Source organism: Eleginops maclovinus, chromosome 16 (assembly GCF_036324505.1).
Source record: "Eleginops maclovinus isolate JMC-PN-2008 ecotype Puerto Natales chromosome 16, JC_Emac_rtc_rv5, whole genome shotgun sequence".
NCBI lineage: Eukaryota > Metazoa > Chordata > Actinopteri > Perciformes > Eleginopidae > Eleginops > Eleginops maclovinus.
This window is the reverse complement of record NC_086364.1, coordinates 11,814,725-11,829,280: the sequence shown is the minus strand read 5'-3', so window position 1 is coordinate 11,829,280 and position 14,556 is coordinate 11,814,725. Positions and strand designations below refer to the sequence as shown.

The window sequence follows — 14,556 nt, the reverse complement described above, 5'->3', positions numbered from 1 at the left end:
ATAGATCTGAACAATAGACGAAGCAGTACAAATGATGAGTTGTTTAATCTCTCTGTGGTCACATTATCATTTGTTATTTTGGTTGACATCACCCCGTGGATGACTTAGTGTGAACTAGTTCAAACTCTGCTTTTGCGTCATAATTTTTTATTCGGACACTGAATTTCCATCATTTTACACCAGGTTTGCCAGATAGGAAACAGCACTGAATGTTATTGGTCAGTGTTAACAAACGTTGTATCATGGAGAAGTTAAACTCTGTTCTCCATGTCTTAGTGTTTAAAAGCTCTTACTCATTTTCCTCGAGTTCTTATGAGTGAGTCGGGCAATTTTCTTAAACTGGAGTCAATTCCTCTTTAACTCATTTTACTTTGCATTCAAAGCTGCATCCATCTTGCGGCACTTAAATTGACTGTGAATGTTTTCGTGCTGCTTCCGAATATGGTTTCTTATTTGATTTGGAAAGCCATACTCCAGGTTTTGCTATTGGATGCCACACAGCTCTTTTAAATGAGGTTGTTCATGTTTCTAATGCAGGATCACAAATAGATGAAAACCAGTTTCCTCCTGCGGTGCTGATTACATGATTGTGATGGGCGTAGGTGAGGTGTTGCTTCTGCAGTGGCTGTAATAAGCATGAGGTGTTTACTTGGCCTGCGTTCTGGGAATGCCTCTCTCCGTGGGTGCTGCTGCTGAGGGACTCTTCTGAGAAGCGGATAGCTCTCACCCCAGATGACCAGAAGGCTGTGACGCACACTGCTGTGACACCAGTGACTCACTGGTTCCCTGTTCCTGGATCTATGAAACCTCATCCTGCCCCCTCATCACTGCTCCTGCCCCACACCATGACCTCTCATGTCTAAGTGTGTCCACACCTCTCGACTAAGAGACTCAGACCACAAGCAGGCGAGATCGCTCCCACTCCCTCTGACAGCAGCTGAGGGTGATGCTGCACATCTTGTGTCTGTATATTATAGCAGAGAGGAGGCCTGTGAAGAATCAGAACCAAAAAAAGAAAGGGTTCGGTACTGGACAGGTATTCTTTTAAGTCCGAGGTTTATGGACCTACTGTATCTATTTAACCCAACCTTCCTGTGCAGAGATGGTTGCTCTTTTTTAAACACTTGTGTGTTTTGCTCCCGTTTCAACAGCTTCGTCATTTAAACACATGTTGTTTTGTTTTGGCTGATGCTGTCGTCATTCTTCCAGGGAGGAGAGCGTTAAAAAAAATATTTCAATGGAGCATAACATGCCGGTTGGATACTATGAATCAAAATATCATCGATTAAATGTCATTTTAATGCAAATCTAAACATGTCCTGTGTTATTAAATGCTGTGATGATGAACTGTGGTTAGGTAAAATAGTTCCACCTCCTGAGCATTTTAGGTTCAGTAGCCTGCCCTGAAAGTGGAGGGAAATGCAGTGGAAACAATGGTTTCACATGAAGTTCCTTTAGTGGAAACCCCTTATACAGTATAAAAGCAAGAGGCTATAAATAAAGAATGATTTGGAGAGCGGAGTCGAGAAGGCAGTGGGGTGAAACGAGTATGAAGGAGAGCTTTCTGGCCTTCCAACAGGTTTGCTGTCCTTTTGGTGGCGGATAACAGGTTATCTCCTCCTTCCTTTCCATTTATTCTCCATCAGCACATCATCTCGGGAGTAAACAGACCCACAGACAGACACACATGTGGTGCGGACATCCCAGCGTTAAGGGCAAAAAGAAATGGCTTTGTTTGGAAAGTGCTCAGAGCCGAGCCGTGGGAGGTCAAATGACTGTCTAACATCTGTCAGTCATCCTCCAACGAGCTGAAACCTGACGGCACCTCGCTGCCTCCATTAGTCTGCCTCCCACATCACCTACAGCTACAGCTGCTCGGTTATACCTGCCAACTTCTTCACAGCCCCGAAGAGGCTTCTTTATTTGCAAAGCTGTTAATATTGTATTTTCCTTGCTTCATCTTTTTACAGGAATAAAGACACAATGAAAAAACAGTTTCAATATTAAACTCTCTATAAATAATAGTGTTTTCATGGTTGCTTATTTAGTGGTAAATACTTCATGGTCTAGAAAACGACTTTTCAAAGATTTAAAAGCAAGTTATTGTTCTGGACATACATTTTAAAAATTGAGCATTTTGGTTTCTGACACTAAAAGTAACCATAATCTAGCACAAAATGGTATTCCCTTAAAACATAATCACAAACGCAGTGTAACTGTGTGAGAAGATTATATTTCAGAGATCAAGCTGGTAGTAAAAGAAAGAGTCTCATGTTATTCGATCTCTCTTTGTTCTTCATATTGAACAATATGTTTGAAAACTGGTCAGATAATTAGGAAAAGCAGGCAAAAGGTCATCCCAATGGCAATCCACTTAAACAGATGCATTCCCTCTTTTGCCTTATGAGTTTGCCTTATTTACATTTTAAAAGGGAATTATTGCAGTCTGTGTGACAAAAGTTTCCTAATTTGTGACTCTTCTATTTCCTGTGTCAGCAGGTGTGAGTGGAAGCAAACAGGCCTTCATAGAAGGCTGGGGAGTGTACTCTATTTTCAAATCGCTGAAAAATTGAATTGGATGCTTCTCTGAAATGATACCCTGTCTGCATATGATGTTACACTTTTGTCACACTAAAGATTTTCTAACTATCCTATGACCGTGTCTTTAATTCTTCACACAACAGTTATCATGTAGCATTGACATGAAAAAAGCATGTTTTCAGAGCCAGAGGGGTGTGGGTGTGGGTGTGTGTGTGTGTGTGTGTGTGTGTGCGTGCGTGCGTGTGTGCGTGCGTGCGTGCGTGACTGTAGAGGGGAAGACGATGTGTGCAGGCCTCCCTGCCTTAGCGGGGTCATTACCAAGATGAATATAGTGATTATATGAATGAATAAGGTGTGATTATGAAGATGAATAAGGCGATTAGGGCTCTTGTCACTGCTGCTGGGGCGGCTGTTCATTAGGGGGGAGAAGATGTCAGCATGTAACACGCGTGAACCCATTACCTTTTCATCCAGAGGGGATTCATACACACATACCTATACATGCATGCACATGGGAGTACTGCAACGGCAGACCAGAGGAGGTCATTTATGTTCATTTGTGCAGTTAAATGACCCGTGCAAGCAATATATCGCTTTCCATTGGCTGCTCTGTGCTGTAATCCTGCTTATGTGTTTGACCTGAAAGGACGAGGTCACACCTGACTGCAGTTTGCTGTGTGGATGTATCGCTAGATACACAGGTCGAATATGTGTGCAGATCTTACTTTAGGAAAAGTACCAATACCGTTGTGAAGGAGTTCTCTGATACAACTGCAACCCCTGAATTAAAAAAGTAGCATAAATATACATGTGAACTACAAAACAGTAAACAGTATGTAGAGTGGCATGTTTCACAATAATACATATTAAAATGATGATTTAATTATATTTAATGATGTTTAATGCGTAAGGATCACTAGTGCTATTACTACAGCTTGTAAAGGTGTAGTTAAAGGACTAAATACAAACTGAGATGTTGTATTTACAAATGCACACACACACACACGCGCACACACACACACACACACACACACACACACACACACACACACACACACACACACACACACACACACACACACACACACACACTTAACGATAAAAATATGGTGCTGGACTTAAGAACATGTAAAAAGATAGAGAAGGTATTTGAGCTTGATAATTGAAACGTCAATGGTGGTTATATTTTCGGTATTTACTCATGGGAGAATTATCAAGTGTGCAGACTGTCTTCGTAACATTGAACAATTCTTAAAAGTAACAAATTCAATGAAAAAAGTTAAACGTACAGTATTCACCTCTGAAATTTAGTGGAGTAAAAATATAAAGTAGCAGGAAATGAAGTGAATGTAGTTACATACCAGCACTGCCGGCTGGCAAGCGGCTGTGCTGGTACTGTAACAGCAGCTGAATAATGCTGCATGCTGTGTCACTGAAGCCGCTGTGTGTCCAGGGGTGAGAGACACCTCATGTGATCCTCTCCTATCCCAGATAGCTATATCCATGGCAACCGAAGAGAACGGTTCTGATGTCCACATGGCAACGGCTGCCGTAGGGACTGAGGATGGAGGAGGAGGATGTGGGGGAGGGGAACAGGGGGGGGGTTTCTGGATGCTGACGCACTCAGTGGCTGCCTGGAAAGTTTTTGAGAATGCCGCCCACTGACAAATCAGAAGTGGGCTTAAATCTCTCTCTCTCTCTTTCTCTCTCTAACTCTTTTAAAACGGCACCTCCTACTCAGTCAAGAGTCCACCTGACCCCCCTGCACCCTCCCCCCCCCCCGTCATGCACCTCCTCCGTGTTTGTGTCTCATCAAACCTTTGTCTCTGTCTGCATCGCTGTGGCAGCTGTGATCATGTTTGATCGCTGTTTTTAGGGATCGTGCGTGGGCAGGCCGACCACAAGGTCTCTCTCCTCGGGCGTCCACGAAGGATTCGTCCGGTCCTGCTACTTCTCCTACCTGCCGATTATGTACTGTGTGATGATAGCCAACGTGAATACAGTGTGCAGAGGAGGGACTGTGACAGTGTCCGCACCAGTGCAGTAGCACCATATTTGTAAAGGTTACGCCAGCTTCAAATTATTTGTGGCGTCGTTAATCTATGCTTATATTTGATTTGGTTATAATGTGATGAATATTAAACCCCACAGTTAATTTCGCTGAATCTACTCCTTTTGAATCCCTGTCCAGTCTTTTTTTCACTTATAGTATTTTTATCCAAGTTCAGTGTCTGTGCTGTTAGATCGAACTTAAAAAGAGACTTTTGTTTTGAAAAGAAAATAAACTTTTATTTTGAAACCGGAAGTAGTTCTCATGCCAGGAAAAGCGGAGTCATTGTAGCGCAGGTGGTGTGTGAGTGTTTGCAAGACACATGTTATGTGTCCTTTGGGTAAAAGGTTTGGTTGGTGGTTGGCCATGCAAATTTAAAATGTACATAACCTGTAAGCAGTATCCCTTCAACACTAGATGGATGCATTGTACGCGATCAGTCCGGGACTTTATTTCCCACAGTAACAGTGTTTAAATTCTTTAAAATCCCTTGGTAATATGGAAAGCTTTGCCTTGTCTCAATATTGAATAGGAGACTTTATGCTCCTGTTACTGTGACAGGGGAAAGACTCTTCAGCTTGCATCATTGTAAACACACAATCTCCACCAGAAAAACACACAACCTGACTATCAAAGAGAGGGGGGAGACATGATAATTGTTTTAACATGGAGATAACACCACACATTTCAGCAGTCTTTTCTAACTAAGTATGTTAGACTTGGTTTGTACACAAGAAAAACACTGCACACTTAACATCACACTCCAATAGCTGTGTTAGGTGGGCATGTTTGTCAGTTTTAGATGATTAAATACATGTCATATTGTGTGTTTAGGTGGGTGTGGTTATCTTGTATCACCCTGGTGTCATTTGCAGATCATTTAATAAAGTTAAACACTTCGGACGGTTCTACATTATGAGTCGATATAACTTTGAGTGTCAGGACCAGGGACAGCAACCATCTGTTACTATAGTCTACTGATCCATAAAATCAAAGAAATAATTCTCACATTAATGGGATCTCAGTCCAACATATTTTGCAGCCTAAGGTAACTTTTGCAAATCTTAAGAAGTTATATCACGCCCTTCAACAGGCATCATGTCCCAGAAGGTTTAGGCTACAAAATCACCCCAGACATGATCATAATCTAACCCTTATCCATGCCAGACATTTCCATCTTGGAACGCAAGAGAGAAAATGTGGGAATTTTTTATCCCTCTTCATGTCTGATACCCGGGGGCCAAAGGCCGTGCTTTAGTATCACTACCATTAGAAAACATTCTCAGCTGCATAACAGACCTTTTCTTTTACCAGCCAATACCTTTACTTTGGAAGGCTTCCACATTTAGCCAAGCTCTGCCTCAGCTGGAGCGGCTCCAAAGCCTTGCACCTGTATATGAACATCAGCCCAGAGAAAGGAACACTTTAAAAAAATATATAAATAAAGAGCAAAACAGCAGCAACGTCATGGACCCAGGAAAAACGTTACCTCATGGTTGTGTGTTTGTGAAAATGGGCTTGACGCTGACCGGATAAACCCTGGGTCCCTCAGGAGTAGACCCGAAGCCTCGCTGTGGTGGGCAACTATAAATCTACATCCACCCACCACCCTCCCCTTTTTCTTTTCTCCACAACAACCCCCTTCTATCCACTGCACTTCACTCTTGAGTGCTTCTCTGTCTCTCCAGGCTTGATGTTAATGAAGTGCTTTATGGCTGCAGAGGACGTGAGGAGACGCAGGGGGCATGGGGTCAGCACATAGCTCATATGGGGGGCACAGTGGCCAGCGATGACGGGGCTGATTGAGTAAATCTTGAAAACCACACACCCTCCCCTTGAACACACGCTCATACACATCACCTGATCCAACACAAGGGTCCTAGGTGGCTTGGTGATCTCAGCAGGAGATCTCAGACAACCTGCACCAACTTTAATGGCGGCTCTACAAATTATTACCACATCTGTCAGGCTGAGCGTGCAACACTTACCATCTGGGTTTTAGCAAAATCCTTAAACCTTGATCTCAACGAGGGTTTAGAGTTTGGAGGGGTTTCATTTTTCATTTGTTGTGTTAAATTATCTGAAGCCCTTAGAGACTCGAACAGTGATTAAAGGCTACACAAATAAGCTTGACTCACCGCCCTCATAGTCGGGGAAAACGTGTTTTCACCTTGTTAGTTAATTCATGTCATATTGTTTGTCTTTAGAGAATTAAATGCCTAAAAATGTACAAAACCTTTGCCTTCTTGCACATTTATATTCAAAACTCAAGAGTATTACCTTCCTACTTAGCTGCAATTTACTTTTTCCTCTCACGCCTACATAAAAGCCCAGTTTTGTATTCCGAAATGTATGATCAGTATGCTTTCTTCAACTTTTAAAATGCAGCGTCATACAATGGTAGGTTGTTCTGTCCACCACTTTGGAAAAGACTGAAATATTTTGTACAGATTTTGTACAGATAACCCGTAGAGGATGAATCCTACTGACTTTGGGGATAGTGTGACTGTTCCTCTGGCGCTGCCATGAGACTAATATTTGAGCTTATTAGGGAAATGTCTTAACATCTTTGGACATATTGAGAGACCCTAACAAATCATTTGGGATCTTTAAAACACGTTTAAACGTTGCTACCTTGCCCTTTTATCCAGTTGAATTCAGGAAATGTGAAACTGAAAAAAGTCACAGTCTTCCTGTGATTTTAGACACAGGGCCTTTGTAGTAATCCAGTGCTGAAAGTGTTGCTCTTTGAATACAGGTGTTTCTCTTTATGTGATAAGTGTTTTGACCCACTACACACCTGAGCCTCCGGTAACACCTTTCCATTCAGCAGCCGTCCCCCTGCCAAAGCTCTTAATGGCCAGATAGCTCTCTCCACGCCTCGGCCCTGTGCTCACACTCACGTGGGGAGGTCTCTGAAATGAAAATGCCATTATAAAACATTTACCAGCCTGCTGAGTTTACATGTCTTACAAGAAAAGTACCGTTTGGAGCGGTTAAGTGTCACATAAATCTTTCAACATGCTAATTGAAGTGGTTCCCCCAATAGGCCACTCTCCACAGCTGCTATTACAAATCTGCGGATGGGACGGCCAGCTGCAAACCAAATCTAACACCCACTTGATAACGTTGTTAAGAAATACACATGGCGCTCTGTGCTGCTGCTAGTTTGCTCAGACAGCTCCACTGGCAGAGTGCAACGTAGTCGTATGTAAACACAAGTCATCTTTCAGTGAAATATGCTCTTAAAGGCGGCACATAAGTGTTCTCCCCTCCTGGAAATACAACTTATTTAGAGCTTATTTAAGCAGGCATGTTGAACATATTGTTATTTCCAGCAGCAGCCTGGGGGAGTAGTTGCAGGAGGTGGCAGGGTTACACCTACAGTATGCAACAGCTCAAATCTGAAAGCCGGCGAGCTACAGCTAGCTGCTAAGCATCTCCACTAAAGCTTCTGACGATTACTTTGAGCTTTGTGCTACCGCGTTAGTTAACAGAGATCACCTTCCAGCTGATTGGAACGGACCCAATTCTCTAATCTTCAGTCCGCCGCTGAAAGATCATATATCAGAGTTCAAAACTGTGCTGGTCAGTTAAACTCTGGAGGGCTTTTTCATGGCTCAGCAATTACTGAGGCCTGAACTGTGACGCTCAAATTTGATGTATTCCCCCTCCCACACCATTTACCCTCTCTGTCCTTCAAAAGCTTTCTGTTCCCTGCCCTACATTTATTTATCCCCCCTCCTACCTACCGTAACATTTTCTTTCTCCGTGATTCCCTCCATGTTGATCCTTTACTCACTCTTGTCCTAATTGCCAAACAACCTGTTGATGAAAATCAGCGTTTTTAAATTCTGCTTTGACCTAAACTTCTACAGTAAATCTTTGTCGAGTGGTAATGCTGGCCTGATATTAGGCATTTGGTCATATGTGAAAGTCAAATTATCCCTCCAATTGACAAGTGTGACCCAAATTTTCATGTAGTCTGAGGGGTTAAGAAACAAAGTCTTGATGTGAAGAGGATGAGTTTTCCTAAAATTATAATCCTGTTTTGTTACAGCGATGGAAATTTGACAAGAAACCGGCAACATCAAATGATTGGGAAGCATACTTGTGCACAACAGAAACATGACTCCCAAGCCAAGTTGAAATTAGAAAATGATTGCAACATCAGGAATGCTTGTTTAATGTCTTATGCATTATGTCAATAAGTATTTTGATACGTTTTTATGAGATCGAAAGTCCCTAAAATGGCCACTCTGAAAATGTATAGTACAAACAGCAAGTTTGTTTTCCTGCATCTTGAATGAATCGTCTGATGTTTGCGTTGTTACGATTAAGATATTAACAATAGTTGACCGGTGTCCTACACTTTTAAATCTATTCCAAATCCTTTTATCCCCACTTTGAATATCCTCTAGTGCAGTGGTTCTCAACTGGTCAAGCCTCAGGACCCACTTTTTCCTTCGTCAATCAATCATGACCCAACGTTTTGAACCACAGCAGTAATATATATGCCATGCAAGGCAGATTATATTCCTTCAGAGAACTAATGTATGCTTTAAAAAAAGTTTGAACTACTTGCACCAACATAATCTTAATTCTGATTGGCCAGAAGACTCGAAAAGCATCAGCAAAGATGTTTTATTGAGAAGATGATCACTACGAGACAGCAGTTTTGAAAACCGTTTCACTTCCCCGACATTTCCAGTCAAACCGCTACTGTACGCACAGCATTAGAAATTCCGGCCTTGAAAATAAAACTTGTTTTTTTTTTCACCTGCAAATCTGCGACTCAAAATGCGGCCGCGAACCATTTTGAGTGACCCACCAGTTGAGAACCACTGCTCTAGTGTTTACCGGACAAGGAATTTGTAACTGGAAACTGGTGAAATGACATTGAGACAATCAAAACAAACATCTGTAAACATGCGTCCTGAGCTAAGTCTTTAAACAGAAGGCGGCGGCTGCATCACCGCAGGTAGCTGCGACACAAATACTCTACGCAGGTGGGAGAGCAGAGCTAGGGCGCTTTGATGGCCCTTTTTTCCAGGTGACACTCTCTCTAATGTCTGAGTGGTCATCACCAGGGGGTCACCCCTCTTTCCACTGCTTGTGGTCCGTTCGCAAAGTAATAACCGCACCCTGCTGTGCCCATCATGCCTCACTGCCAAAACCTCCTTGTCAACACCTGGCACCATGGTAACCAACACCTGTTCACCTAATTAGAGGGACACTGGAGGGAGAGGAGATGAAGAAGTTAATGAAACGCTAATCTGGTCCAATCAAACGCCCAGGCATCTGCCTTCTCCTAGCAGCAGCAGGTCGCCGTAATGGACGCCTTATGGGCGCCTCCCCCGCCACGCCACCTTGATTGACCTCATCAATGCCAAAACTATGCTGAGAGGCTGCAAATAGTAGAGAGCAGACAGGGGGAATTGGGAGGGAAAGGGAAGTCGGCATGCTGCTTCCTGGATGGACAGAGTAGCCGGACGGCGAGGTGTCAGCCAAATGAACGAACATTAAGAGACGAGTTTCCCTGTGCACAGCAGTTGGAGCAGCTCCAGGTTGCACCAGCTGCGCTGCTCTTGTTTACAAGCCGCCACCTGCTGCCTGGTGCTCAGGTCTGCTTTCTGAAGAGTCGCTATGAGAGCCATGACCAGAGAAAAAGATTCCTCTATGAAAACTGTTGTGACACTATCTGTGCTGACAATTAAAGAAAAACAAAAGTATGGAAGCCCATTTCTGCCAGTAGAGACTCAAATATGACTAAAGCATGTCCTATAAGTCATTATAAAAACTAACTTTTTCAAAATCATGACTTAGTATCTTATAAACACGACAAAATATTTCAAAATAACATAATGGTGTCATTACTTTGAGAAATGATGTCATTATTTTGAGATACTAGATCAATACTTCAGGAACGTTTTTCATCGGTGGAATTGTGCTGTGGAAAATGTTTTGTGAGATACTAAAATGTTTTGCATCTTGGCTGTTTGTGTTGTGAATGTCTTCTTACATGAACGCCACAGAACTGTGTTCTTGTTTCTCCCCACAGGAAACCTAAAAGGGATGTGTAAACAGATAGACCACTTTCCTGAGGAAACAGATTACCAAGCGGACCCATCTGAGTACTTCTTACGTGAGTATTTTTGAAGTATTCCCTATTTTCACACGCAGAAACCCTGTTCGCAAATTAGATTGACAGTATTTTTGTGCTCAAGTGTTTGAACATGACGATAAATTACTTCAGGCTCTTCGCTCCGTTACAAGACATTTTGAATATTTTAATCCGTCCAACTTTTCTTTGCTCTGTCTCAGACTGCAGCACAGTGCCAGTATTACTGCTCTTGGCCTGTGTGTCACGGCTGTCTCTGCTTTCTCTTAGCACGAGGCCGGCCAGGCTGAGTCCTGCCAAGCAGCTCGTCTGTTTTTACTGCTTGGCTATGTGTAACATAACGTGCAGTGTTACAGTCGGCTGTGTACCCTGTAAACACAGCCCATTGATTTCTGCTCTCTTTCCCTTTGTGCAAGCAAGACAGAGATGCTTGTCGAGCTCATTTGCCTGCTAATCCTAAAAATCACAACAAGGACTCTGAGCTTGTGATGTACTGTACAGTATCGTTTGCTCATTAGTCTCTTCTGATAGGCCAGTTAATGTGAATGAGACATTTAGACACAGTGTAGCAACTAAACATCTTTGTATGGAATAGCTCTGTTCCACCGATGTGTAACTTTCAGTAATTCAGAAAATAATCAAGTACAAATAAAATGTAGTTTGATGTATTAGAAATAAATTAAATACATGATTTCATACAGGCAAAAATTACAAGCAAATTAGCTGTTTTTTAGATGATTACTGAAATGCTGCGGTTTGCTGTTCTGGTCCAATCAGAGTTGTTTTCATGATTTGGACGTCCTGTTGTGCCGTCACTAAAGGCTTGCCAATACCTAAAAACACAACTTGATGTATAAAATAAAAAAAGGAAATTCATTTTTAATTAAATTTGATTATTTGCCAAATAAGTTGCCAACTCTAGACCTTTCTGACCCCCGATGTGGGACACCACTCCTCCTCCTCATCCTCCTCCGCCGTTCCTCCCCCACCCTGCTCCAGCCTGCAGTGCTTTTAAACTAGAAGTCAGAAAGTGTCCGTCTCGTCGTCTCCATCAGCAGGGACAGTAATTGAGGCCTCTCAGAGAGCAGAGCGGTGCGTGACAGTGCTGGAGATTAAGCCCAGCCAATTAGGCTGTGTTTGACTTAGCGCTCTGAGCGGTTGTTCCCGTCCATATGTGCCAGAGAGGACGGTTATGATAACAGATCTGGTAATGATTCTAACAATGCCAGAGCACTGGCTAAGGCAGATCTGTCTTTATAAAGAGGTTTCTCTCAGCCGGGGATGACAAGGTCGCTGGGCAGAGGCCTCACTTGGGCCTTGGACCACAGACGCTCGTTTGCATGCTTGTGTGTGTGTGAGTGTTAACCTCTTCACAGGCTGTGATTGGAGGAGAAGGCCGCAGTGCTCCCAGTGGCTTGCCAATTAGGACACTCACATCCATAAATATTTCAGCCTCCTTCTTATATAGGTCAGGCCTCTCTCGATCGCTGTCTCTCACACTCTGCCTCTCTTCACCCTCACACCCGGAATATTACATGACAGGAGTGGTTTAGTTCCTGTTGTCAACTCTCTGGATTGAAAGGGAGACTTGACGATACAGAGCATTTTCAAAAGGGTGCATAAAGATGTCACACAGGACGTCTTGGTTGGGCCTCGATGTTAAACCCCTGAGATATATTTTTATATCTGCCAATTTCCATTTCATGGACACACACCTGGTATTTTTTTAATGAGGAGTTTCACGGTGCCTCTGGGTGGCCAAAGACAGACAAAAGCTGCCTCTGCTTTCACATGCAGAATTGGGAGAGCGGGGGATAGTTATGCCACAGAAATGATGTCATTTCAGGTGAAGGGCCCAGCGGAAGTGACGTCACTGGGGAGCACGCCGGTCAAAAACATCAAGGGGACACACTGATGATGTCATAATACAGCGTAGAGAGGAGGAGGAAGATATTTGGTGCTGAGTGGAAATCACACAAATATTCTGCTAAACATGCCCCCCTGCTTCATCAAACGGCTCACGGAACGTGTGTGTGTGTGTTTGTGTGTGTGTGTGTGTGTGTGTGTGTGTGTGTGTGTGTGTGTGTGTGTGTGTTCCGTGAGCTCTCCCAATAGCAAGGCAGTTTGCACATCCACACGGGGTTATATAAGCCAGCTGAGGCACACTAAAGCGCCAGTGGGTTTTTAGATCATGCCGTGTCGGAGCTCCCATCATCCACCGCTCTACTGGGTGCTAAGCAGCTGAGAGAGAAGAAAGAGGGAAAGAAAACGCCCTGTTACGCAAGCTACTAATGCTAAACTCAAAGACATCAATTCAATGTAATACAGAGAAGGAAATCACGTGAGGTGAATAAGACGTGTGTGACGTGTCTGATCTACCACGGAGGCATTAGTCAACAGTTTTGCTTGTTTATTATTGTTTGTATAAAAATATGGTGGCCCTTTTTGGGAGATTAAATAGGCCCAACAATGAGTTGAAACAATAAATCTAAATAAAATATAAGAATAAACCCGTTCTATAAAAAACATTCACTTTAGAAGCAAGAACCAGATTATATTTGGCATTTTATCACAAATGTATTAATCAATTATCCAAATAAATGACAATAATTTATAAGCATGCAACTTGTTTTTGTTTAGGCTGGTGTGGGGATTCTTGCATCTGTGTTTTTTTACCCTGCCCTATGGAATGAATCCCTTAAGTCTGTCCTATTTCAATACCAATACCTTTAAATATGCATGCTATTCTGATGCTGATCGGGGCCATTTTTACCCCCTCAATTACCTATCTTATAAACCTTACTGGGTGTTTTTGCCCCTAAGCATTCATTCATCTCTGCCTCTGGTGTTTGCATGTGTTCATCTAAGAGTACTGGCTGACATTGATGACAGAAGGGCAGGCCTGTCATAGCCTGTGTCACCCCGAGGCCTCGCGGCAGACTGGACTCTGGCCTGAACCGGCTTTGGTGTCGCCCAATAAAATCAATGGGTCTAGCGCAGGACACGCAGGGCTATTGTATTGTAGGGCAGCGCAGGGGGTGGCAGTGACACCACTGGATGGTCTCTAGTGTGAGTGTGTGGCTTACCACTAGGCTTTAAAAGGAAAAAAAAGTGGGGTTTTATGAATTTCTTATCCATAGTCAGTGTATAACTATACAGTAGATAGCGGTTGTCACGTCCACAGCTTGGAGAAGCAGACAGGAGTTACGGCATGTAAGCAGCTCATTGTACTGCTGTGAACAGGGGCAGCAGCAAAGTGTATTATAGCCAAAGCAATTATCTATGCTCTCTTCAAAGCCACCAGACACCATTGTCAAAAACAGAAAACTACTACTACTTCTACTGCTGCCTCAATCGGTTCTTTTTTTTTGTTTTTCCTGCTTTATTGTGTAACTTTGATGTTTTAATGGGTTGGTTTGGATTTACCAAATTGAAAAAGAAACACAAACTAACAACCGTTCTCTGTTTACCGTGTTCTGCAAGCTAAATAAAATAATAGATTCCAAGGAAGACTGATAGATCTGCTATCAGTGACTTTGGTGAAAGCAGATGAAAAGTGTGATAACAACTTCAAAGGGGGAAGTCTGGCAATAATGTAAAGAGATTAAATATTCCAAATATACCATACACATAAACTGAAATTACATTTTTTCAGTGGCAAGAATATGTTTCGCTACTGCGCTGCACTGCACTGCACTCCACAGCAGTACTTAGTTTTGATTTGGTACTGACATTCCTTTGTCTTTCTTCTAACTGGGTGAGCACTTTCCGTCATCTACAGTAGGTAACAAACTGTCTATGGATGAGTATCTTATACAACCCCACTACAAGAAAATGTGAACAA

At 42.8% G+C, this 14,556-nt stretch overlaps 1 protein-coding gene across 1 annotated transcript in view; it reads left to right on the top strand.

Moving 5' to 3' along the window:
• Window positions 1-14,556, top strand: part of cacng2a (calcium channel, voltage-dependent, gamma subunit 2a) — a 52,144-nt gene that overhangs the window by 23,807 nt on the left and 13,781 nt on the right. The window contains exon 2 of the mRNA XM_063903150.1: window positions 10,653-10,736. Within this exon, the coding sequence (XP_063759220.1) occupies window positions 10,653-10,736 (84 nt within the window). The remainder of the gene's footprint in view (window positions 1-10,652; window positions 10,737-14,556) is intronic.